This window comes from Ochotona curzoniae, unplaced genomic scaffold (assembly GCF_017591425.1).
Source record: "Ochotona curzoniae isolate NIBS_2020 unplaced genomic scaffold, NIBS_Ocur_1.0 contig_3502, whole genome shotgun sequence".
NCBI classification, from domain to species: domain Eukaryota; kingdom Metazoa; phylum Chordata; class Mammalia; order Lagomorpha; family Ochotonidae; genus Ochotona; species Ochotona curzoniae.
Window position 1 is genome coordinate 909,854 of NW_024465886.1, and position 26,967 is coordinate 936,820.

General features: G+C 44.3%; 1 protein-coding gene across 8 annotated transcripts in view; it reads left to right on the forward strand.

Moving 5' to 3' along the window:
• The window catches only part of TRPM3 (transient receptor potential cation channel subfamily M member 3), a 409,651-nt gene that overhangs the window by 261,597 nt on the left and 121,087 nt on the right, over positions 1–26,967 (forward strand). For 7 of the 8 annotated variants that reach the window (XM_040980946.1, XM_040980944.1, XM_040980945.1 and 4 more), the window contains exons 5-6: positions 1,793–1,917; positions 10,458–10,629. In XM_040980946.1, the coding sequence (XP_040836880.1) occupies positions 1,793–1,917; positions 10,458–10,629 (297 nt within the window). Of the gene's footprint in view, positions 1–1,792; positions 1,918–10,457; positions 10,630–21,610; positions 21,686–26,967 lie in introns of all 8 variants that reach the window. The other variant, XM_040980950.1, reaches the window with a different exon arrangement.

A 26,967-nucleotide genomic window follows, 5' to 3' on the forward strand; every position in this document is an offset into this window, starting at 1 on the left:
CAGAAGGTTAGTGAAAAATTGGGATTAAAGGATAAATGTTAGAATGAAATCAAACCCATGTAGTTTATTTCATAACCTTTATGTTGCATGACTACATGGAGCTCTCTCATAGAACTGCTGTGGAAAGGACGTGCGAAGAATGAATCCAGGGCTGGTCCATCTCCTGAGTCATTTCTGGGTGGGGGTTTTGTGTGTAGTCCACAGTATAGAATCTGTGCTCTCCAGCTGCTGTTTAAGACACTGCTTTTCTAGCCATTCTCCTAAGGAATACTGCTGTTGGAGGAGACACCCGTCCGTGGGACGATAGGCCACACAGAGCCATTGGAGATGGAGAAGCTGCAATAGGTGACACTAGAGAGTAAAGGAAAGCCCACTCAGTGTTCCTATAGGAGATGGTGCTACTTAATGTCTCCTTGAGGAATGGGTGGTTAAAGGATTAGAGAATGACTTATAAAAGCTGGGAGGTGTATTCTGTAACTTATAAACTGAATATTTGCTTTGTTCATCTTTGTGTTAAAAATTCAAAATGATCAAGCTAAAATGTATTTATAGATTCAACTGATGTCACAAAGTAAGCTATCGTTTTCTTTTTGAATGTGTTCATCATAGTATGTTTAAATAGGAAATGAGAGCAAGAGTAAAATGTCTGGGCTAAATTATTGTTTTAATGACTGCCTCATACGCTGTGTTGTTTAAAGTGTGCCGTCAAGGTGGTGCTAGTCACATTAACAAATCCTGATGCTGATACGAAGGACTCTGCCGGTAGGTGTTGGGCAGAGCGGTTGAGAAGCCACTAGGGATGTCAGCATTGCCTGTTAGGCTGCCTGGTTCGAATCCTAGCTTTTCTGTGGTTCCAGTTCCCTGCTAGCCTGCACTCTAGGGGTAAGGATGCGGGTCCCTGCCACCCATGCAGAACACACTGCATGAGTCTCAGACTTTGGCCTGGCTGAGCCCTGGCTGCTGCAGCCATCTGTGGAGTGAATGGGTGTGTGTAATACCTCTCTCCAACTCTGCCTTAAAAGTAAGTTTTGGGCCTGGCATGATAATCTAGTGGGTAAATCCTTACCTTACATCTACAAGGATCCCATATGGGCACCAGTTCACTCCACTTCCCTTCCCTTCCAGTTTCTTGCTTGTGAGCCAAAGCCTTGGGACCCTGTACCACATGGGAAACTTACAAGAAGCTCCTGGCTCAGTTCTGGGCGTTGCGGTTATTTGGGAAATGAACCAGCAGACAGAAGATCTTTCTGTCTCTGTAAATCTGACTTTCCAATAAAAATTAAAAAAAATGTTTAATACTTTTCAAAACTTGACAACAGAAGAACAATTCCTTGTTAAATAACTTTATTCTTTTTATTAGACATTGGGTGGTTTATTAATGCAAAAGAAAACAATGAGTTAATATGCAATAGCAAATGGATGTGGCAAGATGATTACAGGTTTGGGTTTTCTTAATACATGTAGATTATAGAGAAATGTGTGAAAATATTAAATCTTTAAATGCATTGGACATAATTATTTGAAAGGCAGAGTTAGGGAAAGAGATCTTCTATTGGCTCATTCATTGTTCCAATGTCTGGATCAATTAAGGCCTGACCAAGCTTTGAAGATGCAGAGACCCAAGCACTTGGTCCATCTTCATGTGGTTTGCAGGTGCAGTCAGAGGTGACACAGCCAGAACTTGAACAGGTATGCCTATGGAGTATGTAGCCTCTGTCCAGTGCAGTTTAAGCCAGTTGCACAGGAAGCTAGGATACTTCTAACACAAGCTGAATGTAGTTCTTGCTCTCAGGTGTTATCCGGCACGTTGGAGATGCCTTGAAGGACCATGCGTCTAAGTCGAGAGGGAAGATTTGCACCATAGGAATCGCACCCTGGGGAATTGTGGAGAACCAAGAGGACCTGATTGGAAGAGATGTAAGTCCTGGGCTGGCCTGCCCTGCCCTACCCCACCCCATATTTAAAATGAATGGCACGGTACTCTTAGTCCCTAGCTCTGAAACATGAAAGTGATGCTAGGAATGGTTTATTGGGTGACTGAGTTTCAAAACTATCTAGAAAAGCCAGGAGAATTCTTACTGCTGAATGCTGAAGTCTTTACCCATCTTAACAAATCCTGCAAGCGTATTAGTATGGTTCTGTTATTACTGAGTAAAGCAGGTAACATACAGCCACATGAGCTGACTGTCTGCACCTGAGGGTCCCTGCAGCTTCACTTCTGAGGGTGTGCCTTGGCTAGCTCTGGACAGACAGTGCCAGCCTTCTGCGCCGTTCTTCTACTCGGCCTCAGTTTCCCAAAGCCTTGGGTGATGTGGGCACAGTGAGAACTTGGCTTCCCCCTAGGAGGGAATGACTCAAATCATTTGGGAAAATGACTAAATGTATCCATATCAGGGCTATCGCATAACATGGCAGAAATAATTTACCCAGAATACAGAAGGTAATGGATGAATTGTTATTATGTTTATAAAATGCTCATATTTCAAAATGGCATTGTGACTGCAGATGCAAGATCCCCTGCCTGGCACTTGCCACCCAGGAGTATATCTGGTCTCAATTCAATCTCTGCTAACTGTAAACTAACAAATAGGTTTGTTCAAACATGTGCGTATACGAAGGTGTCCAATACCAACAGTATGTATTAACACAAAAAAAACTTATTTTCAAAATGACTTCTGGATTATAATGTGTATAATTTATGGCTTCAGAATCTCTCATGGCAACATGAGTTGTCACTCTGCGTGTGGGGACAAAACAGTGACCCAAGGCAGCTGCAGGCAGGCCTGGTCTACTTTGTATTCCTGTTATTTGTTCAACTTGTAAATCTTACGTACGTTTTGTTCTCTTGCTGGTGTGGAAACATCAGTCCTGACACTCCCTCCTCCCACTGTTCTTCTTTCTCCTTTTCCTCCCGTCCCTTGTAAAGTCATGTCAATGACAAACATTTCCTGACACTCCTGTACCCAGTGGGCCAAGGCCTTTGTACTGTTCAAGTGGGAGCACCCTTCATCCCTGTTGCTGGTAATGTGGAAAGGCGGGCTCTGTGTCCCCAAAAGCCAGGTCGGCAGCAGGAGGCCACGGGAGCCGGACAACAGCAGGTTTGTAGAATACACAGAAAAACACATGATTTAAGTGTTGAGTAAATTTGTTTATCCAGAGAGACTGAACGCTGTTCTCTCAGGACTTAATATACATAACATTTCTTGCGTTCCGGTGTGATAACAATATTCTTTTTTTAAATTATTATTTATTAATTACATTGTGTTATGTGACAGTTTCATAGGCTCTGGGATTCCCCCAACCCCTCCTCACACCCTCCCCCCATGGTGGATTCCTCCACCTTGTTGCACTATCACAAATCAAATTCAGTTGAGAGTCTTTGCTTGGTATATGCCTGTAATAAAAGAGTGCAGCATGTAATTGTGCAGATACATTCAACGGTTTTTTGGGGGAGATCATCTCTGGTCTAGAGGTAAAGGTGGCAGCATATCCTCCTGATCAATAAAAAGCCCCAACATAACATCAAGATCAATTTACAACACTGTGGTATTAATAGTCATGGTATTGAATAATCCATATATTACAAGATGCCAGCTCTCAACCTCATCCTGTGACTTTCATTGACATTTTGGCTATAATGTCACTGTAAAATGGCTATAGGGTACTACTCAGCTGTCTGTCCTCATTTTAGTATTTAGCAGTGCATAGTGTTGAGCAAAATTCTGCTGTCTGGTTGTAAATTTCCCGTATTGTTCTCTGTCTACTCTGATTGTATTTGTTTGTTTTGGGGGAGGGGCTCTGGAATGACCCTGATGGTCATTGCCAGAGGATGGACCAGAGAAAGCTCCTCTCCCGAGTCCTGAAGGAAGTTTGCTGTGCTTCTGTGAGTACGGACTACTCAGGGCTCGTAGCTGTTGTTCTGATGACCTTCGGTCCTGCATGGAAGGATTTGGGCTTCCCAACGGGGGTGGGTGACCTCAGAGTCCTTGGCCTCCCAGAGCTCTGTTTGGCAGTTGAAATTTAGTCTTTGGTGCCTGTAGTGGTACTCTTTCTTGTAGATCCAGGGGAAAATTACCAATAGTAAATATGCTATTCATGGGTTATGGGTTTATGATACCTCACGAGTCTGGCTAAACAGGATGAATAGGTAAGTGACTGGAATTGTAGCAGTCACTGAGGAGAGGCCTGAGCGAACTGGAACTACACAGTAAGTCTTTCTTTCTGTCTTTTTGTCTGCTTCTTTCTTTCTGACGGGTTCGTTCTGTCTGGTTCTGTCTTTCTCTCTGGTTCTGTCTTTCTGACTGGTAGCAGTCACTGAGGAGAGGCCTGAGTGAACTGGAACTACACAGTAAGTCTTTCTTTCTGACTGGTAGCAGTCACTGAGGAGAGTTCTTTCTTTCTTTTCTTTCTTTTCTTTCTTTCTTTCTTTCTTTCTTTCTTTCTCTCTCTCTCTCTCTTTCTTCCTTCCTTCCTTCCTTCCTTCTTTCTTTCTTTCTTCCTTTCTTTCTTTCTTTCTCCCTCCCCCAGCTCCTTACCTGTCACTTTAGCTTCGCAACACCTCCACCTCCAGTGCAGACTTTTGTAGCCACTTGAACATTGGACCCGAAATCTTCCCCCCCGCTCCATGTCCATGTCATTTCCCACTGCAAATAAAACTAAATCTTAAAAACAAAACATTGCCAATAGAGTATCTGTGAAGTTTTCATCCTGAGGTTCTCACATAACCCTTTCATGGAAATGGTACCCAGGGTCAGCGTGCAGCTGAACTCTGTGCAGAGTGAAACAACCCATAGTGAGGATGGATGCTGTCCTCTTTCCCTTTTTATTGAAACGCCTGGTCAGCATCCTTCCCTGGGACACCAGGCTGTTGTGCAGGTGGCCGTACCATCGCTTAACTGACTCCATGACTTTTCTATCAATCCTGCCAACAGGAGGGGGGTGTGGAGGATCCCAGTGGAACAGGGAACAAATGCCAGCTAATACATCAAGAAGGGAACAGAGGTCATGGAGCTGTGATGCCTCCTGAGTCCAGAGCAGATTGAGTATGAGACCTCAGGGAAGCTCAGCCTACAAACCTGCATGAGAACATGACCTCAACACCTATCAGTCTGAACAGCCAGCATGAGCAGTTCAGGTGCTCATGTACCACTCTCACTTCAGGTCTCTAAGGAGTTAGGATGCCTAGGAGGATCGCTCAGTCTCTTCCCAGGACTTACAGGTTGCAGGATAAGTACTTCTTCCACCTTCACAACATAGCAGCAGCTCCCATCTTCCTGGCCCGGTGTGGTAAGTCACACTGCCACTTTTTCCTGCTTCCTATTGGAAGAGAGTCGACGGCTGCAACTAGACTAAGGGGAGACATTCAAAGAATGTAACACCACAGTAAGCTGCTCAGAACTTGTGCTTTGTGCCACTGCCAGCAAGGGATGGCACCCTCAGCATAGACAGGTGATGTGGGCTGTTTCAGTAAACAGCAAGTGAGGACCTTCTGCTGTGAGACTCCAGTTCAAATGCTTTCTCCTGTGGCTGTGAATGGCAGTCACACGGCTAAGATAGCCGGGCGCCGTGTGACACTGGCCAGGTGCATCTGTGGTGTCTGAGGTTTCGTACGCAGGGAGGCAGCACCTACCTCCTGCAGACCTTGCTCTACTCTTCCACTTGCAGCTACATTTATCCAAATGGGCTTCGGCCTGTTTAGGATTACAAGGGAAGCCACAGACTTTGTTGTCCCTAATCCATTCTCTATATTGCCCGCTCTGTCCCCCTCCCCTCCCCCTCAAAAAAGCTATTTTAAGATGTGTGTGGAGGCAAAGTTGGCTAAGATACCACATCTCTGAGCCCCCATGGTTTTTCCAGATTTAGAATAAGCTTCCAGCAGCTTTATAAATTTTGTATCACAGTGCCTGGCATGTGATCACTGCGAAGTGAATGCTCATCTTCTTTGAGCCTAAGTTAAAAGCTTGATGTCATCCGGAGGGAAAAAGATGACCACTTGGCCCACACGTGCCCAACCCTGCTGCTTGCCTGGGCTGTGTCCAATACATCTGGGATCCCAGAGGTCTCGGACTCATCATGTAACGACTCAAGCCACTTCAAGTCTCTGCTAAAGGAATCCCAAGGGACCAAACTGTCCTTACCGTACATGAATGACAGGCAGGCATGAAGTCGCTTCGTTTTTCATGTAGTTGCTGTGACTGGAGGGTAGCTCTTCTGTATTAGCTTAAAAAGAACAGACAGAGTTTGGACACACAGAAGGTTTAAATTCCATTTAGAGGCAAGGGAAGCTTCAGCATCAGTGCGCAGTCATTGGTCAGGGTCGTTGTCAAGACCCTCGCTTCCTTCTGCTTTCAGCATCTGTATGTCTGAGCCTCAAGCTTTACCAACACTGAGGCAGTACTAAGCAGTGTTCAGTCACTCATTTACTCTTGAGCAGTGGCCCATGAGGCTCAGAGCACACTGAGGACCTAGTGCTTATTTCTAAGGTTTCCCCTCATTAGCAGACAGCTGGGTGAGTCTGTCATGAAAACTCACCTGAAAATGAAGACTTCTCCTTTCCCAACAAAGGGTAATTATAAGAAAAACACACAATTATCTGAATGTCTCCTCATTTCTTGCATTGGTGGTCCCTAACCGAAGCATCCTAAATTCCTAGGAGAGACAACAATGGGTACTCTTAGACATCAACAGTTCCGGCAGGGAAGTCAGGCTGGGACACATAATGCAGCCATCCAATACAGCCCCAGTTGGAGGTGTATCATAATCATTTTCACTCAGTGCACAAACATACCTCCAACTGGCTGTCCTCTTTTTATAGATTATCCCAGAAATCCTGTCAGAAAAATTCATTTGTATTTGTTATAAAAAGACATTTTTATACTCAGAAGGCATAACAAAGAATCGCAAATGCCTTTTAGATGTGCAAATTATAACTCAAAAATAGACTGCTGATGTGTTTATTAAAATAGTCGATTGATTTTGTAGGCAGGTGAGACCAAATGTATTCTTAAGCGTTTGAGTAGTTATTTGCAACTTGGCAATTCATCAACAAATAATTCCAAGCCATTTCTTTATTATTAAACACCTACAAAAATGTGACCCAAATCAATCAGTAAGCACTTCACCTATTTGGCCAACAGAGTACACTTGTCTTCATTGATTTTGTCTCATTATATCATTTTGATCATTGACTCACAATAGGAAAATCAACTAATTGATGGTTAATTGAACATAGAGAAGAAATACGCATGTATGCAACATCAAGGAGCCAGGCTTGCTCCTAGGGCACGGTCCATACAAGACAAGGAAACTTCAGACAGATTCTGGAGAATGGGAATCTTCCATGAACTTTCCTGAGCTCCCCTCCCCTAATCTGCTAATGCCTGTAAATTAATCCGTTTTAACCATTTCCCTTTTACAAATTGAAAGAGGACCTAAGCTTCCCAAAGCCATTGCTGAGCCAGCATTCCACAGAGTTCTAGGGTTCTTAGGCTCAGGATTGCTTCAATATTCAGTATATATTCCTCCTCGCATGATTGAAAAATGCCTTATCTTTTACATTTATATGTCATTCAGTAAACAAAATCTCCATGAGCGTAAATAACATAACCATATTTTCACAAAGATTAAAAGAAACGTAGATTCAAAATGCTGTGTGATGTCATAAATGACCCTTTTGTCCCACGACCGGGTGAGCTGTATAGTATTCCCAACGGCCCTTTGAGTAATTTTCAAGTCAGAAAGCTGAGGCGCACCTGTGTCCTGAAGAACTGCTGGAGAAGACAGGCGGGTTGTGAGGAATCCAGAGTCCCTGCAACCCCGCTTCCCCTCTCCCCAGTTCACTCACCTCATGCCAGGAGCTAGGAACTGTGTGAGTGGCAGTAACCCAGTTGCTGGTGCTGTCGTCACTCTCTCTCAGATTCTGTGTTAGTTGGACTCTGAAGTCAGGAGCTCCAAGCAGTGATGAAAACTAGGGATGGGATATGACACGTGGCACTGTCTTTGAACTGCCAGGCTAGACACCCATCGTCAAGAGTATCTTCATTACTTTAGTCACTTAGAAATATCACTCTGACTGATGGAATTCGGGCATATTCTAAGGATTTTTTACATTGTCTCATGTTTGAGCTAGTACTAATGCCTGGGCTTCACTCACAGAAAACTGGGTCTCTGTAGACGTCTCTTGTCTAATGGCTCGGGGTTTGCATGCAATCTTGCAGTATCTGTTGCTAGAAAAGAAAAAAACAATAAATATTTTCTTTTCTCCATAAGTAAAATTCAGAGACACTTTAAGAAAAAAAATCTTACTGTAAAATCTTTATCAACAATACATTAACATGTATTAACTTGCACTCAACTATACAATGAATTTTTTAAGATTTATTTATTTATTGGAAAGTCAGATACACAGAGAGGAGGAGAGACAGAGAGGAAGAGCTTCTGTCCGATGATTCACTCCCCAAGTGAGCACAATGGCAGATGCTATGCCGATCCGAAGCCAGGATCCAGGAACCTCTTCCACGTATCCCACACGGGTGCAGGGTCCCAAGGCTTTGGGCTGTCCTCGACTGCTTTCCCAGGCTACAAGCAGTGTGCTGGAGGGGAAGTGGAGCTGCGGGGATTAGAACCGGTGCCCATATGGGATCGCGGCGCGTTCAAGGCGAGGACTTTAGCCGCTAGGCCACGCTGCCAGGCCCTACAATGAATGTTTTATGATCAAAAACAAATGCAACAAAACGCGAATTTCAATGACCGTTCTGGATTTCAGAGGACACTAATTGACTCACTCAGACAAGGGGTAATTGATTAATGCATGGGAAATATTAGAGGCAATCAGCGTGTTATGGGGTTTATCAATAAGGGAAGTTATGTGAGGCTATGAAATCATGTTACATTAATGCTACATTAAAAATGGCACACCGAATCACAGACCTGAAGACCACACTAAAGGCCAGAGTTTTATGCCCATTGTAGATCTGCATTAAATCAACTCGACATAGAAGAGGATTTTGTCCAGTTTTGGACAAAAGCCCGTCTGTCTCACGCTTGCCTATCCATCCATCCATCCACTATTTGAGTACATTTAGTTTGCCAGGCACATAGACATGTGGTTGTGTGAATCAAGAGTGAGAGCTAAATCTTCACTATTGAAGGCCACCTTTACTAAATCACATTGTAATTCTAGCTTCTCACGGAGAAAAACAAGAGCATTTCAGCTCTAGAATTAATGTACACACTGCACAAGAGGCCAAGAAATAAAACCTCTGTCACTCAGTCCTGACGGGTTAGCACAGTGCTAGCTGTTCGGGGACTGGGGAAGAGTTCCGTGTTTCCTGCTCCCAGTCAGAAGTGCAGCTCAGACCTGAAGCTCTTCAGCACTCCTGGGGGTAACATGGGCCTTCGTGCCATACCCTCCTGGGAAGTCCACCTCCCCACCTGCTTCCTCATCTACTGTGCATACATACATACATACATACATACATACATACATACATACAGCATCCACCTGCAAGGGATATAAATATGTGTACGTAACCATCACAATAGCTTTGGCTTTTCTGTTTGTACCACATATCTGAAGACACACTGCAGCTTCTCCAGTTTGGGTCGTATAACTCACCATGAGGTTAAAATAGCAGCTGCCAGAGAAGCTAAGACTGAGATGAATGTTTTTGGTCTACTCATGTTCATCTCATGAGACAGTCATTTTACGTTCAACTTATATCATGTTCGCTTAAGGGGTCTGATCAGAATAGTGCTGATTTTCAGTAATAAGATTTCAGATTATGGAATGGGAGTGATGGAAAAGGTTATGCTTCTCCCCAGAACCCCCACTCTGTAGATCATGATTGTTCTGCTGTGACTACTAATGAAATGACAGACATAGAATACAGGAACAAACAGAACTAAATGATCAGCTTCAGAATGAAATGGTTGTTAGCATACCACCTTTAGAACGCAATGAAAGCATGAATTTTAAGTCTCTGATTTCAGTATGCAAACAAGATTCCTTTATATATATAGTCTGCTTTCGAATCAATCATTTACCAGAAACCTTGCTTCTATCCAAAGCAATACTAGAAAGAAGATGCACATTGTATTGCTAGCTCTTGGTATTCTTAGATCCCGTATTTACATATTCAATTATCCAAAACAAAATATTCAAGAAAAAATTCCTTACACTTCTAAGCATGTACAGTCATCTATTCTTTCTATTAGTCCATGAAAAAATACATCTTGAGTGCAGTGACTATTGTAAGTAATGTGGAGATTACTAATAAGCTATCCAAGAATGGGTAGCTTTGCGCAACACCTGAACTTGGATTTTCCATTCTTGGGAGCAGCATCCCGGAACCAATGCCACATGGACACAGAGGAACCACAGTTGACATGCTTTCCTCTCTGTCTAGCTTTCCTTCTCACCTCTTGTTTTCTGATGTCTTCTCTTTGCTCCCCTGCAGGTTGTGCGGCCCTATCAGACCATGTCCAATCCCATGAGTAAGCTCACTGTTCTCAACAGCATGCATTCTCACTTCATCCTGGCGGACAACGGGACCACTGGCAAATACGGGGCAGAGGTGAAGCTGCGGAGACAACTGGAAAAGCACATTTCACTTCAGAAGATCAACACGAGTAAGTAGGCCACTGTTCCCACCACCCTGCCTCCTTGGCAAGCCTGCTGAAAGGGGGTAACTTTAGGGTTGCCAAGCAGCACTTTGTGCAACATGACTAAGTCTCAAATAGGGACCATTACTGCTGCTGGACCAGTGGGTAGAACAAGAGGACACCACGCAGGAAAGGACAATTAGAGGCTTAAGAACAGGTGATGCAATCAGGGGACTCCAGCCCATTTACTGCATGTGAACAATTCACCAATGCAAATGAACTTTACTCTCCAAATTTTACCAATATGCTTCATGGAAAATTGTAAGGAAGAAAGGCAACACAGAACACTTACTTCTATTGAAGCTTGTTTCGTGAGGCAGAAAGAAAAGAAACTGATTTTAGATATGGTTAGGCAAATGTATGATGCAATGGGACCTTAAGCTACAGCACCCGGTACAACCATCCATGGAATTGTCATAGCACTTTTGTGTGTTCGTTGTCTCTAGACACGTATGCATCTATGTGTGTATGCATGTGTGTGGTACGGACTGACTGGTCACACTATCAGTTACTTCTGTGCTCTGTGCTGTATTGTGTGTTTTGTTTGTGAAGACACTGCCTGTTAAAAGCAGCCATCTCCCCGGATCACTAAGTGGCTGGAGTGGAAATATGATGGATCTAGGAGAAACCGCATCTACTATCCATCCCTGAAAAATTGAATTGACATTCACGAACTAACATTGAACGCTTTGTGACAGGCTCAAATGTTGTGATTCTCCTCTGCCCCATGAGGGAAACTGACCTAACGGAGTGACATCTCAGCCTGTCTTCCAGACCTTCCCTTAGGCTAGCTCAGTTCTAAGCCGTTCTCTTCTCTGGCCTTTCCTCTGCATCTGTCTCTAACAGCGCCGCCTTCCTTCCAGGACTGTAAAGGCAGACCTCGCATCACCTTCTGCCTGCTACATTCTCCTCTCGGGTCCCACCTTGTAAGAACCTCTACTGCTGTAGCAGTCAACTCTCAGCTCTTCATGGCGAAGTCTAGAGCAATGCACTCTGGCCTGAATGTGAAATAAGAACGTTGTTAGAAAACAGTGGGAGTGAGCTGGAGGCCGAAGCAGACAAGGGTAAAGAGAAAAACTCAAGGCCAAGCTCAGGAAGACAGTCCTGTCTGAGCTGAGCACAGACGGTAGAGCCCTGGGGACTGCTGGGCCAGGTAGTCAGCCACATGGGGGGAAAGACTATGTACACCATGCACCAACCACAAGGATGCGAGCGGACTGCGAGCCTAGCCAGGGCTGTGTCTGTCAGTCCTGGTACCTTCCAGGCTACCGAGAGGACACCCAGATGAACTTGTACAACTGCTGTGTCTTACCCCAAAGCTCATGCAAGTGCTGCCTGAGCTACTGGCATCAGTGCAGAGCAGAGTCCGGGGATGTAGTAGATGGTCATAGCACTCAGAATGCCAGACGAGCCCCCATTGTATAGTTGCCTTGGGCATGTCAGACACAAATCCTGTACCATGCATGAGAACAGAAGCAAAGCATATAGTGGCATAGTATTTGTGGGTACCCAGGCACAAATAGGGGAAAGCATATAGTGACACACTGTATGTGGGTACCCAGGCATGAGTAGTGCAAAGCTTGGAACCCACCTGCTGGAGGAATTATCGCAGACTGCATTTGAGGTATCATAGACATTAACAGGCTCCTATTCAGTGAACTTCCTTTACTCAGAGTTCAGCAGAGATCCTTGAAGGCACAGGAAGTTTAAAGGCACAGGGTTAGAAATTTGCCCTTGAACTAGACTGAGTGGTAGGAGATAGCACATCCACTAGTTCTTTCCCTAAACTATCAGTGGAAGGATGAGATGCTCGACTCATCTTAGTTTGTCCACTGTTTTCCAAGGATATGCCCTGGTCTCTGTTCCATACAGACCATGTGCTGCAAAGGCAGTAGATCTTTTTCCCTTACACTGTACTGAGCACCAAAGCCAAGAAGAGCAAGATCCACACAGTGTGAGGGGAGACTCCAGCTTTCTAGTGTCTAGTGCAACCTGGAGATCTCCACTCAGTTCACAGCAAAGACCAGAGCCCACCAAGCCCCCAGACATCTTCATCACACCAGATACCTGGGCCCGCTGAGCACTCAGACACCTTCCAAAGGCTGACCTCATCCTAACAGGAGACAGCAGAGGGCCACAGCCCCTTAGGGAGGTCAACCATCCTACCATCTCCTCTGGACACCCACTCTTTTTCTTGTATCATAGTTACACAGTTCCTCCTTTTACTCTCATTTCCTGCTTTCAGTGTTTAGGAAGTTGATAACTGTGGAACTTGATTTTGGTGAATGAGACACTACAGCCCAGTCACTCTGCCCACCAGCACCCCAGAAATGTGTATGCCCACTTCATTATGTCCTCATTCAGCTGCCAAGCTGTCTCACCTGGGAATCAATTGCACACTGTGGGCTCTTATGGAGAAGACTGCTTTAAACCATAAATGGCTTCATCCTCTTAAGAAAACCCCTCCTATGTAAGAATATGACCCTACCCTACTCTGGTCTTTTCTGACCAACATATATCACCAATAATAACATACTATGCCATTGACCTGAATGGCTAAAAGCAGCAAGCACAATATGCAATAAATAAACAAATGAGCAAATCCGTGATGTACAAATAGAAACATAGAAGTGCTATGTTTACACGCATGTACAGCTGTGTGCTAGGAGGATCATGTGGGTGTGGCTGTTAGGAAGGGGCCCTGTAGGTGTTGAAGCAGAGGCCTGAGTGGAATGATGGAGCTGATTCTGGAAGAGCATTCTTGCCAGAGCGAAAACAAGGACACAGGCAGAGTAGAGTGAAGAGCAAGTAAAGCATGGTGAGCCAAGAATTGTACTTGGTTCTAATGGCATTGCTAAGACTCTCTGTTAGAGGTAGAGATGTTAGGGGGCCATCGCAGTAATGTGGGTGAGACGTAGCAGGGGTTTGGATTAAGACAGTAGTATAGGTGCTGAAAAGTAGCTGCATTCTAGAATGTGGCATCTGAGTGGCCTGAGGGAGGCTTTAAAATGGCAGACATTCTGCACATTGTTTTGGAAAATGCACAAATTATGCCTGATGATAATAATGACCTTAGAACTATAACCCCTTTTCCCACATTCATTAGGCTCTGGCCAGTCTTGCTTCTTGGAAAGATGCCCCTAACTTCCTCTCTGACATGATTCTGAAGGAAATCCATTGAGTATAACATCCCAACTGTTTCAGTACCAAAGCATTTTAAATTTGTGTGGCCCACATGGAGACTGTATTTTAAGAATGCTTACTTAAACTAAGCCAGCAATGCTTTAGTAACTTTCAAAAAACACAATTCAAGAACTAGATTGCTGAGGAACTCATCCTAAATCACTCGGCAGCCATCTTTTCTGGTCTCAAGGCCTTCTCTGAGATGGTCAAAAAGCTATTTTTAAAAATACCCCATTGAAATTCTTGGAAATGAAGGTTAGAAAACTCTCCCAGCCATCTGAGTCTTTTAAGGGTCTGGTGGGGGAGAAGAATTTAACTGTCGGGAGAGGTGGGAGGCTGCTCTCGCCAGCGGGATAGGCTGAAAGCGGCAGGTGGAGTGGGAAGCTCAGACCCTCATGATCCGATCACTCCAGACAAGGGCTGGCAATCTCTTCAACCCTGCACCTGTGAAGAAAGGGTATCGTCCTACAGAGCTATCACTGCGCAAGTCAGCGTGGGCAAGAACTCCGGAAGGTGGATTTTCAGAAACTAGTTCGCTTCCTACCTTTCAGGAACACTGGTAGACTCCCTGCCATAGCTTCCAACCTGAAACCATCCAATTCCAGAAATTCATGAGGAATCTATGCGCACACAGCAGCCTATTATTCAGACATAAAAGGAGGAACTTTTTGTAGAAGCATGGATGGAGCTGCAGGGATATTATGAAAGTGAAAAAAGTCTGGCATTGACACAGAAACTACCACATGGTCTCATTCAAAACCAGCAGATCTCACAGAAACAGTGAGTGGAGTAGTAGTTACCAGACGTTGTCTTGGCAGTAGCTGGGCAGAACCGGGAGGTTGGATAATGGATGGAAAACTAGTGAGATAAGAAAATGAAATCCTGCTGTCTTTCAATATAGTACAATGCCTAAAATCTTACATCTTTCAAGATAGCCAGAAGAGAGGAGTTGGGATGCTCCAACACAGGGACGTGATCAATTTCCAAGCTGATAGAAATGCTGGTTATCGTGGTTTCATGACTGTGTGTGTGGGGGGGTCAAAATATCCCTCTGGCTTTCACGAGGACATGCAGTTATTACATAGCCTTGAACTTACTTTCAAAGTGTATCTTTACCCACAAATCACAACCTGGCAATACTTTCACTTTGAAAGGGAGAGCTACATCAGTGTACAGCAAATGTAAGGGATTAATATTTCCCCCTGGCAGAAGTTGCACACTCTGCTCTTTCTTTGCCCCCAAGTAACATCTGACATTGGCCTGTGGCCTCATCTGATGTGGCCACCTGGGCTGCTTTCTCTAAAGCAGTACATTAAAGTGTACTCCTGCTTATAAATAAACAAGTAGCAGAACTGAATGCAGGAGGCAGAAAGCATCATTGAATGTGGACACACAGAAATCTCTTGGACAGAAATAGATGTCTTCTTAGAAAGTACCTAAGCGAATACACTATTCATATATGACTGTGAACTTACACAAATGAAAATGACAATAATGTTTCCAAGGACAATCTGCCGTGCCTGTTAAATTATGCTTTATCATGGGGAAATGCCTTCTCCCACATCACCTTGGCTGTATGATTTGTGAACGCCACAACCTGAACAGTGCCTAAGGAGAAGCAAAGTGACTCCAGTGGTGGGAGGCTTTGTTTGTCAAAGCCTCCGCTCGGTGGGGTGATGTACCCCCACTGCAAAGTGCTTTGTTCTGTGAGAGTAGCTTGATCTGAACTAAGCACCCATGACTGTGTCATCTGCATCTCGGTTTATGAACCGAGGGTGATAATTGTGATAATTGGACACATAATTGAAGCATTCCAACAAGGGCGATACAACATTCCCTAGGAGACATTAAAAAGTGGGTCTGGAGTTGTGACAGTTTCTAACAAGTATTACGTTAATGACATAGAAGAGCCAAGGCAGGAATGTGAACATGCTATCGCTTGTTGTGTAGTTTGACATGAAGGATGACCTGCACCAAGTACCACCTGCCTCCCTTTCAGAAACACCACTGAGACTGTTCATCGGGTTTTCACTTGGCAGGACCACTTCCAGCAAAGCTTATCCAAGTTTAAAGACAAGAATTTTGAAATCATGTTTAACAGATCCTTAAAATGTTCCTAGAATGTGCACATCATGAAACTATGCAATAGATTTCAAAAAATGAAAACTAACTTTACATCAAAATAAACTCCAATTCGTCCTATTTTCCACATCCTTTTTCCTGTACCTGTGTGCATGGAATCCAAGCTGCTAGCGAGTAGTAATGAGACTCAAAATACCTAATGACCAACCTGTGCAGACCTTAGGACGCCACTGACTTTAAAACTAATACTCTCGAATGCACTTTCTGCAACAGTGACCGAGGGCGCTGCTTTTCATCTGAAGAGCCTCTGGTCTGCCTAGCAGGCAGAACTAACTCATGCAGCAAATCGGATCAGAATTTCCAATCCCACGGTACCCACTCCTAGCACCCTGCGTGATGCACATTTCAGCCTCCGTGCCTGCAGAAATAGGCTCATGGCTGCTCGCTTTCTCCTCAGCACCCAGGCTGCCTCAGTTCAGAGTCTGGAAGAGGCCAGGAGTGTGGAAACCTTACCATGGGCCCTTGGAGATCCTCCTCACAGTCCAGTAGAGACCAGGAGTGTGGCAGCCTTACCACAGGCCCTTGGAGATCTTCCTCCAGAGAATACTTGCCCAGGAAAGATAGAAACAAGTAGCACCATAATAAAATACAGTGTGAAATCCAGAGCAAAGGAGCTGTAACTCACAATCTCTGAATTACTGACAAATACTTTAGGCACAGTGCGCAGCGCAGTGACGGAAGTGTTTGGTAGATGAGTAAATTCATCCGGTACAACGCTAGCAGGCCATGCTTTTGCAAAAATTGGCACTGCACTTCTGGTATCGTATTTATCTTGTTCCCTGCACCTCAGTACAACTCTTGTGTGCACGTGTGTTTTTCCGTTGTTAATTCTAAAGCCCGCTTGCCCTGGCGACCTGACATTGGTCATCTGAGACACCACTGCCATCCTCAGTAACTTTAACACCTTCTCTGACCCAACACTGCCATCACTGTTGTCCGTGGTAAACGGTCCACAAACAGTAGCGTTCAGGCGTGAAAGAAACTGGATTGATCATATTGAGCTATTCAATAGAAGAACAGTGCAAAATTTAGTTTCCCCAAAACACCAGCACCAGTTTTCTACGAAGCTCTTTTAAAAGCACATAATGATTTATATGCAAATAAACAATACTATATAAATGCATATGTATTCTTACTATAATTGTTAGGTCTGTGCCTTTTGTCTTTATTTTTTGGTATATGTTGAGATACTCAGCATGGGGTTGTTAGCAGTAGCACAAAGTGTAAGGAAGATGGCAGAGAGGTGGCGTAAGGCCTGATGTCATAATGTGAGTTTTGCATGTTGCACGACCTTGCTGTGTTTATGACAGAGGATGTTCTGCTGTGACAGTGATTCAAAATGACAGGTGCTTCCATCAGACAAGGGCTTGAGCCCAGGTGTGACGTAGAAGCTGTGCAATGTGGAGGACTCTGACTCCTTGCTTTGACTCTGCCCTCCCTGTCTGCAGGGATCCTGGGAGCTCACCGTCACATCTACATTCTAGCCAGAATGAATCAGGATTAAGGATCTAGGGAGCAGGAGACCCTTCCACTTAAAGGCACAATGAAGAAAAGTGTCTCTCGCACATACACACGTCTACACATTTTTAGCTTACATCCTGTGTGCCCCATCTCAACATACTAGCCAGAAAGGGATTAGGAAGCATAATCTTTGTCCTAGGCAAACACCTAGCCAGCTACAATTCTATGATTATGAAGGATGAGAGGAATAGATCTTGGAGGACAGCTTTTGGATTTCCTGGCATCTTTTTAACATAGAATTCCAGATGGCCACTAAGAACTGGCTGGATTTGGTTCAAAAGACAAAATAAGATACACCAGCAAGATCCAAAAAGCTCATATGTGAACCTTGGCCATAGATGTATCTCAGGCCCCGTTCACTCTTCATCCTGTGAGCTTGTTAGTGGGATAGAACAACAGCAGCTTGTTGGCTCTGGGAATCAGCTAGGCAAGCTGCCTAAAGTGCTAGGAGTTATTTTAGACTGTCCTGCTTCAGTTGATTTTTCCATGAACTCACACAACCTGACCTGTTCTGGGCTGGGTTCTGCATCATGCATGTGAATTCCCTAAAGGACCCTTTACTGCTCCTTTCACTGCACATCTTTTAACATGTTACATCCCAACTGTTCAAAATAAACAGGGTTATCCTGTGTTTGCACACCTTATGTAACTAATGTGAGTCCAAGATGAATCCTGGAAAATAGTCCCCATCAGACAGTGGGTTGGTTGGCTGTCCTCCCAGATCCAACACAAAAGGCAATGCTAAAACTGGGCTCTTTCCTTCTTGAAAGAAAAGTGCAGCAGTTGCTCCTCTTGCTGAATATAGAAAATGTTTGAGGACAGATGACTTGGGAAGACATGGCCATCGGGGAGGACACTTGAAGATTTCCGAGAACCAGAAACTACATTTGAGGAGTGAACAGATAGATGAGAGTACCTGCTCTCCCTGTCAAACGACAGTGCTTTGTGATGTTGGTTTTCACGCTGAGCAGATGCAGCTCTTATCACAAAGAACCTTAGAAGTAGTCAACCTAATGAGGGGTTGCGTTTCCTCCACCCCTGTAAAGAACAGCCAGGGCCTGCCTCTGGAACAGAAATACTGAAAATAGCATATTTCACATTATACATCACTAGATCTGCTCATCCTGCAGTCACCACTTTGCTCCCCAGGACCCTCATCCCCCAAAACAGATGTCGTATCTGACTTGTGCATAAGGAGCCAGCAACACCGCGGTCGACACATCTTCTGTCTATGGTCCATTCAGATTTCTCGCAACTCTTTGCTCCTTAAGAAAAAGGGAAGACGTAGGTCAGAAAAACTAGAGTGGGAGAGGCCAGTCGAAGATGCATTATACAATATTAAATCATACCTAAAGGGTGTGCCTACAATGGTGAGGCCAATATAATAGATATGGTACTTACACAGGAAATGTGGATGGTGAATGACAAAACAACTTACATTTATTCCCAACCCGTAGCCTAAACTTGATATTCTGTTGGAATAAGGATGGTGCATAGGTTCTGTTCTGAGTGTGAGCTATAATTGTTTCTTTTCTCATCATGCTCCTGAGTATCCCAAATTCGTTTCCTGTTCCCTGTGCCCTGACCCTCATGAGGGTGTAACTCATTCAGCTGCTGTTTCGTACTGAGTGAAAGTGGCTCCACTGTACTCTCCCTCTTCTACTAAGATGCTACAGATGGCAGCAAAACACATCAGATTTCTTCCCAAAATCAAGCCAAGAGCCAAGCACAAGTTGTCACTTAAAGTCAGCAGTTCAACAGTGATTACTGTCTCTGTGTCACCCCCTTCGAACTTTAATTTGTAGGCTCTTTCTTCAGAAGTACTTTATTTTGTGCCTGCAACTTACAAAGCCCCATAGGGTTCCAAGCTGAATAAAGCATAACCTCGTACTCAAAGAACCTATTCTTACAAATAAGTTATAATATAACCACTTAGCATTATCCTACGCAATTTTTAAGAAATAACCAATATCAGTTCTTACATTCATAAGTACAAGTCAAGTAAGAAAGCCCAGAATAACAACGCTAATAGGTGAACAATTCAAGAAGCCCTGCTTGGACCGCTCTGTTTTACTGCATGGACACACAATGATCCACACACAGCAGCTCAGGCAAAGCAGCAAGGGCCCAACTCCCCTTAGAGATACAAAGTGTAACAAGAATCCAGAGTGTGTGTGTGTGAGGGGCTGTTCATGAGCAGAAAAACAGTCACGGGCAGAAAATGTTTAAGATTTTGGTTGAGAGCATGGTGTACAGGATGGAAAGCATACAAGTGAATGCTTTCAACATCAGAAATATAGTGCACTGTGTGTAAGCTTACTGTATAAATTACCTTTTTGAATAAGATTTCAACTGCAAACATGAATCAGTAACACCTGTGACCTCGTTCTAGTTTAATATGTAAAATCATAAGAAAAAAATCCATGTTTCACTGTTTCCCGTCAATTGGTTGATTTATAGGAAAATATTAAACTAGTACGTTTATCCAGGGAGTTAACGTGGCAGAACTTCTACTGAAACCTGAACTTCAGATTTCCAGTGTGCTATTCATCACTCAGAGTTAGGTCCCTGCCTCAATTCGGGTAGTACTGTCTTCAATTCTGTTCACCCTCAAAACTGGAATAAGACAAGGCTTACCTATATACCCAAATAAGAAACAGGATACTCAGGCTAGCATGCAAAATCCTTACCCCTTTATCCCACACCTTAGCCCTTGAGACCATTTATTGCATCCTCAAAGTAAGGAAACATGAAAGTATTTGACCCTCACTATAGTGTCATTTAAACCTTGGTTCATTAGAAAGATTCAACTGATGAAACCAGCACGGTCTTCTCTTTGCAGAGGAGATGGTGCTAAGCCAATTCTGTGCTCAATCCCATCAAATGTTTGTGCTAAATGCCCAGGATGATTGATGGCAATATCATCCAGTTGAAGATTGTCATAGTATTTAGCAAGCAGGGGAACAGCCTAGCATAGTGGAAGAATGGCCTGGAAAATGTGTGCTTACAAGGTGAATACATTTCCTCGACAGTGTGGTAGGTTGGGACTTCCTGGGAAGACGGGTAATGGCTGCTTGTGGCTTGTCCAGAGAACCCAGCATTTCCCTTCTGTGTCCGGAGACGGATTGCTTATGTTGTTTTTTCTTTTCTTATGCAAGGGTATCTTTTCCAGACTAGAACCACTGAGTAGTCTTGAGAAGGGGTGGGGGTCCCATCATGCCTATCAGCCCTGCTATCCCTTGCCCAGCCCCTACTTCTCAAAAACAGACCCAGGTTGAGGCAGCTCTGAGTATGAGGCTCGATCCCAGGAAAGCAGAAGCAGAGCCAGTCCTGGCCCACAGGGTTCTCCTGAGAGGCCTGCATTGGAAATGAGATGCCGACTAGCTAGTTTAATCAATTAGCAACTCTATCGACATGAGACTGTCATTCAGCGTTCATGTCAATCTGAAGTAGAATAGCCAAATTAGCGGGACATTTGTTATACTAAAATGGCTTTGTTTTGCTGTTTATAGAGCGAGAGTCATGTATGTTGGTCGGTGAGGAGAGTAGGGGCATCAGTTGAGTAAACAGCATTTCTGTACATAGTGACATAGTGACAAGTTGGCATTGTTGTAGTGCATTCCATCATATGCAAGTAATCACTGGAGAGCAGGACATTGGTTTCTCTAAGAACGAAAAACTGTTGTTAAAAGGAAGAAATTCAGTTCCTATCGTGGAAGACAGAACAATTCATAAGCGTCTTTGTAATTTACACATGATATTTTCTGAAGCTTCATCAAGGACTAGGCACTGATTCAAACACTCAACAAGAGGAGCTCCTTTGAGCCCTTCCACCATCGCAAGCCTGTTCCTGGTTGAAGCAGAACCACAAAGGGCTCTTCCTCCACAAAAGAAGCGTTGCTTTGAAGGACCTAATGGGACACTGGGTGGCATGAGATGGAGGCTGACAGAAAGGCTGCGTAATTCTTTGCATAGATCTTAAGTGCAACTTGGGTTGCAGTCATATGTCTGAATTTATACTAACTGGATAATCGGTCTGCTTTAATAACATGTGTATCCAACCATTGGGTTGTAGAAATTTCAAAGATTTTTTTTTTGACAGGATGCCTGCCGTTTTTCTCTCTTGATTCCCGCTTGTTTTGTTCATTTTGGGGTAGTTGCCATTTAGACCCAGTTGGTAAGTATAATTAACAGAAAACTTGAACTTCCTCTTAAACCCCACCCAAAAATTAACCACCGAAGCTTTCATTTCTTTTAAAAATTCCTAACAGTATTACTCCCAGTGACTCCTGTTTCTTTCTCTGTCTCTTCTAAGATAAGCAAACACTTCAGAAGTGAATTATTTCCTATTTATGCTCCTAAGATGACATACTAAACAGCTTGCCAGAATATTAGGTAGGATACTAGTGAAGGAAAATGAGTGTTTACTTAGATTGTAGGCACCATGCAAAGAGTTTTCTGTATTCTGTTTAGCAGTCAGAAAAACCCTCCAGATTCAACTGGCAGCTTGGAGAGTTAAACACTTGCCTGAAATCCAGTTAGTGGGAAATTCACTCACAAACTTCAGCTAATGTGCTTGCACACCCTTGTTCCTTCCATCCTACGTGGGGAAGCATTGTCTCATCAAAAAGAGATTTCTCTAAAGCGTTCATAGCTTTGAGAGCTTGAGGTTCACTGTTGCACTCAACTGAGCACAGACTCTGTGCCAGACCCAAGCTGAGCACTGGTTTGTTGAAATGAGTCATTGAGTTGCACTTTGGGAAAAGGATGGGAGTTAGTGGCAATAAGGTGATGGTGGAGGAAGTGGGCCAGGATCATAGGGAGGGGTGAGGAGTAGAGGCGGGCAGTGGGCTCCTATTCATGTTCCCATTGGGAGGGGTGAGGGGTGGAGGCGGGCAGTGGGCTCCTGTTGTCCCCATGGGGAGGGGTGAGTAGTGGAGGTGACAGGTGAGGTGAGCAGTGGGCTCCTGCTCATGTCCCCATGGGGCAGTGGGCTCCTGTTCACGTCCCCATGGGGAGGGGGGAGGGGTGGAGGTGAGGGATGAAGCAAGCAGTGGGCTCCTGTTCATGCGCCCATGGGGAGGGGTGAGCTGTGGAGGAAAGCAGTGGCTCCTGTTCGTGTCCCCATGGCTACAGTCTTTCTTCACGTGACTCGTGGACTTCCCTTTGTCATCCTATGCCTGACAATATATGAAGGAGGCTGGGAAGGCAAAGGGACGTTCAGTTGTCATCACTGGCATCTGTTTTGATCATTGCACCATCATCAAACACACTGGGGTAACCATCACCAGACTTTTCATCACTAAACCTGTAACTGTCCCACGGGACAAGCAACAACTCTTCATGTTGAAGGTCATTGAACTTAACCAGGGACATCTAGAAGTGCGAAGGAATGAAATGTGTTCTCTTAGACTGACTGTCCCAGATTCAAACCATGAGGACTTGGAAAGGAAATTAAGATCCATCTGGGCAAATTATGTCTATCAATGATATCTTATTGGGTTCTGTGTATACTCTAATAAGTTCTAGCCAAGCATGTAGACGCTGTGGTTACCACTCAGCATAGGTAAAGTCGTTGAACACACAGATAACCAAATTCACGGCCAGCTGTTCTAAACACGTGAGTCACATTCTATCTTGAGGCGGGTGAAGAATTATTCTGTGAAGAATAATACGAAGAAAATATCCTGGCTTTTTTCATGACATGACCTGATACAAGTGGGCGTTGAACTGCTTGTCACACACATTCATGAGGAGTCACTTTGTCAATCAAGAAAACAATAAAACCAAAACAACTTTGGGGAACCAGAACAAATTTTGTTGAAATCATCTGTCTCTTATCTGATGGGAAGTTTTTTCAACAATAGACGTTTCCTCATTGGAATTACTTGCTCAGGGACTGGGATATTTCTTAGGGATAAGTAATTCTGAAAAGGGAACAGATGCCCCCAAACCTTAGGTACTTTTCCAGGCATGGAAGAACTCTGGAATCTTGCAGATTAGTCAATTATGTGCAGACTAGCAAATATCTCACTGGCGTTTTCAAAGTCAGTAGAGAAGTTGCTGATGCTAGCCAGACACAAAATGGTCTATCATCATAGAATATACCTTCTTGAAGGGACCCAATCTCTTCCTAAAGACATTCTCTATGCTTCTGAGGCCATGCAGACTTATTCTGCCGTAACACTTTCTGGAACTCTGTCTCACTCATTCCAAGCTACCTCCCATTTTCCAGGAATGGCATGCCCTGTCAGACAGAAACAGTCTCTGCCCATGCTGCCTCTCCAGCCCTGACCTAGACTCTCCTAGTCTCAGTGTGAACATCTCCCGAGTCTTAGGAAGCTCCCGCCAGCCTCCTTGCCCTGTGAGATCCTGCTCGGCCAGTCTGAGCACAACCCGCTGCTCCTGGTGTTCTGTGCACTCCTGAGCCACGGCGTCAGGTGTGTCGGTGCAGCAACTTTCCATCTCTCGTCATCTGTAGACTAGGAAAACGTAGAGGGAATCACAGAGCAGAGTCCCTGTCACTTTCGTTGCCATGCTCAGTACTGACCACGCTGCCTAGCATATGGAATAGTACTCAATAAATTGTTATCAGTACCAGTATTTGGTTTTCCCTGCTCTATTTTTAGCTCTGGTTTGCAGCCCGACATTAGGGCTTAGATACTAAAGGCAATAAAAGAAAGACAGTAGTAGGAGCATAGTAAGACTCAAGGACAAAGATACAGGAACATGCATAAGCACAGAGTGCGACCCGCACTGCCAGCTCACAGGGACGGAAGCATGAGACCTGCAGAGTATGTCTCTTCCCGTCAGATCAGAATTATTAGTAAGTCATTGCCATCTTTTGAATTTAGAGAATTTAGCACTATATATCCATGCGGCCACATCCAATGCCATCAAGACATTTATTTCCATTTGTGCATGAAAAGTTACCATTGATTTTTTTCTTCCTTACTTGTTCAAAGCAGTAATTGCTCATAAATACTTTTCAGGCTAGATTAAAATCAGTCTATTGGGTAGCTATGCATAGCTAACTTTAAAAATTTAGACAAAGATAAAATAAATGGGAAAACTTATGCTGACAATACTTTTCTGCTGTAATCAAACAACTTCACTGTGGAATATATTTAGAGAAGATAAGGTATCTTATCCCTGGGATCTTAAAGCAATGCAAGGCAAACCAGGCTGGTATTTTAATTTGCTCAGCATAGTTAAGGCCAAAGAATTTATCAGAGGACTGTTCAAAGTCCCTTTCCCAGGATTTATTAAAATTATTTTATAATTTATAATAACTAAATATTTGGATTACATCAAACCATAGTAAATAATGGGTAGGACTCATGCACGCTTGAGAAATGGCTAAAAGCAGTGCTCTCAAATGTCACTAAGAGTTGTCTTTGTTCTAATAGAATAAAAATCTGTAACCTTGGACCTTCAATTTAGTATCAGTAACCCTAATAAAAGCCAAATAAGCAAACTACTGGGGTTTTTTTTCTCTTGGCATTTATAGCTGAAACAAACAGTCATTCCCCTTGCGGAATAGGTTGTCCCTGCTCTGTGTTGGAAGCAACATTTGAAAAGCTATACAAAGCATTCCACATGCCACAGCCCAGCAGGCAACCTCTCAAGTCCACAGTCACAGTCTGGGGAATCAATGGCTTGTTGTCTACCAGGCTCGGTGTCTCTGTGTCCACAGAGGGTTCTGGAAAGAGGCAGAATGCACAAACAGGTCACCTCTGCCAAAACCCAGAAGTGAGGGCTCAAGCGTCAGCTGCTTTGTTCATTGCCTGTCTGAGCTACATGTTCTCAGCAGCATTTCTTCCACCAAGGGGGAACCCGGGAAGGGCAGGCTGACTCTAGGGCACATGAAGTTTGTTATGAAATCCTGGTGCACTCTGTGAGGCACGTGGCTATTAAACATGTTAGAACCACATGAGTAGGTTCGTGGAGCAGTAGAGGACTCATTCCACCCTCGTCTTCCTATTGTCAGATTCAGTTCTTTTGGCTCAGTTCACTGAGGATTCCATCTGTTCTATTGATTTGCTTACTCCCATTATTCAAGTAATGAGAACCATTCGTAAACTTAGCTTTGTCAGACATTTCATGGAAAGTTTTCCTAATTCAAATAAGTCCAATTCCAATTCCGTTTCTTTCTAGCTTTTGGTAGTGTTTTACTTTTATTTATTTTTATTTCTTTGAGAGACAGATGGCTATAGAGAACTCACACAGTTCAGCCCCTGACTGCTTATGTGGCAGAAGTTAAGCCAAGCTGAAGCCAGAAGCCTGGAACTCAGTCCGAGTCTCCCACACGGGTGGGTAGCAGGAACCCAGCCACCTGAGCCATCACTGCCTCCCAAAGTGTTTAGGAACAAAAAGTTGGAACTAGAAGTGGATCCAGGCCTTGAAACCAGGTGCGCTGATGTGGGCGCTCCAGGGGCATCTTTACTGCCCAAACACTTGCTCCAGTAAAGTCGGTGTTCATCTGTATCATGTCCTGTGTGCTGCTCCCTCACCCATGCTGCCCTAGTGCGGAACACTGGGAGAGGGCCTTTAACCTTCCCTTGGTCGAGATAACACTGACACAGTCACTGCCCTAGTTTGTCAGCGCAGGTGGCTCTCAACTCGGAGAGTCAGTGGAATCTTGGCTGCCTCAGACATCACTGCCCTGGGGCTCAGCATCCTGCAGCCTATTCAGAGTAAGGACCCTCAGACAAGGTGCCTGCATCAAACCTCAACCTCATGAGACATAAACATGGGGGAAAGAGAGAAGTAAAAGATACTGGGGAGTGGTAAGTGCTAGGGAGAAAAATATAAAACAGAGAGGAGGTAGGGTGTGCAGGAAGCGGCTGCAATGTTAAACAGAGTGGTGGGAAGTTAGAATAGGGCAAGAACCCAGAACTGTCTTGGGATAGTCCTAGTGTTCAAGCCGAGGCAGATTCAGGGAAGCAGCAAGAAGAGGAAGGGAGAGTTAGTCAAGAAAGAGAGAAGCAGGAGCCATCACAATTTGAAAACCTACTGAAGAAGGTATTTCCCATAGGAAGAGAGGGCACACAGAGCCAGAAGCTGCTGACAGGAGGAGACCTGGGAAATGACCACCACCAGGGACCTAACTGGTCACCACCAGGAATCTTGCAATTCCTTCTTTCTCCTTGTCCTGGGCTTGGACAGTGTCTGCACTATGCCACCTGCTCACTTCACTCCCCATGAGGATGTTGGTGCTCTTAGGAGTTGATAAAAAACCTCCTGAGAGTTATCTCAAGACAGCTTCTGTTGTCCAGTGTCTCAGGCCAGCAATAAGTATCTCTCCTGAGAAGAACTAAACCCTAGTACGGCCTTGTTTCACGTAGTAAGAAAGAGGGAAAAATAAAGAGAATCAACAGCTAACAAATCCTGGACCTGATGTTTGCTCTAGTGGTGAAAACCTTATATCCCATCTTGGAGGGTCAGGTTGCAAGTCCC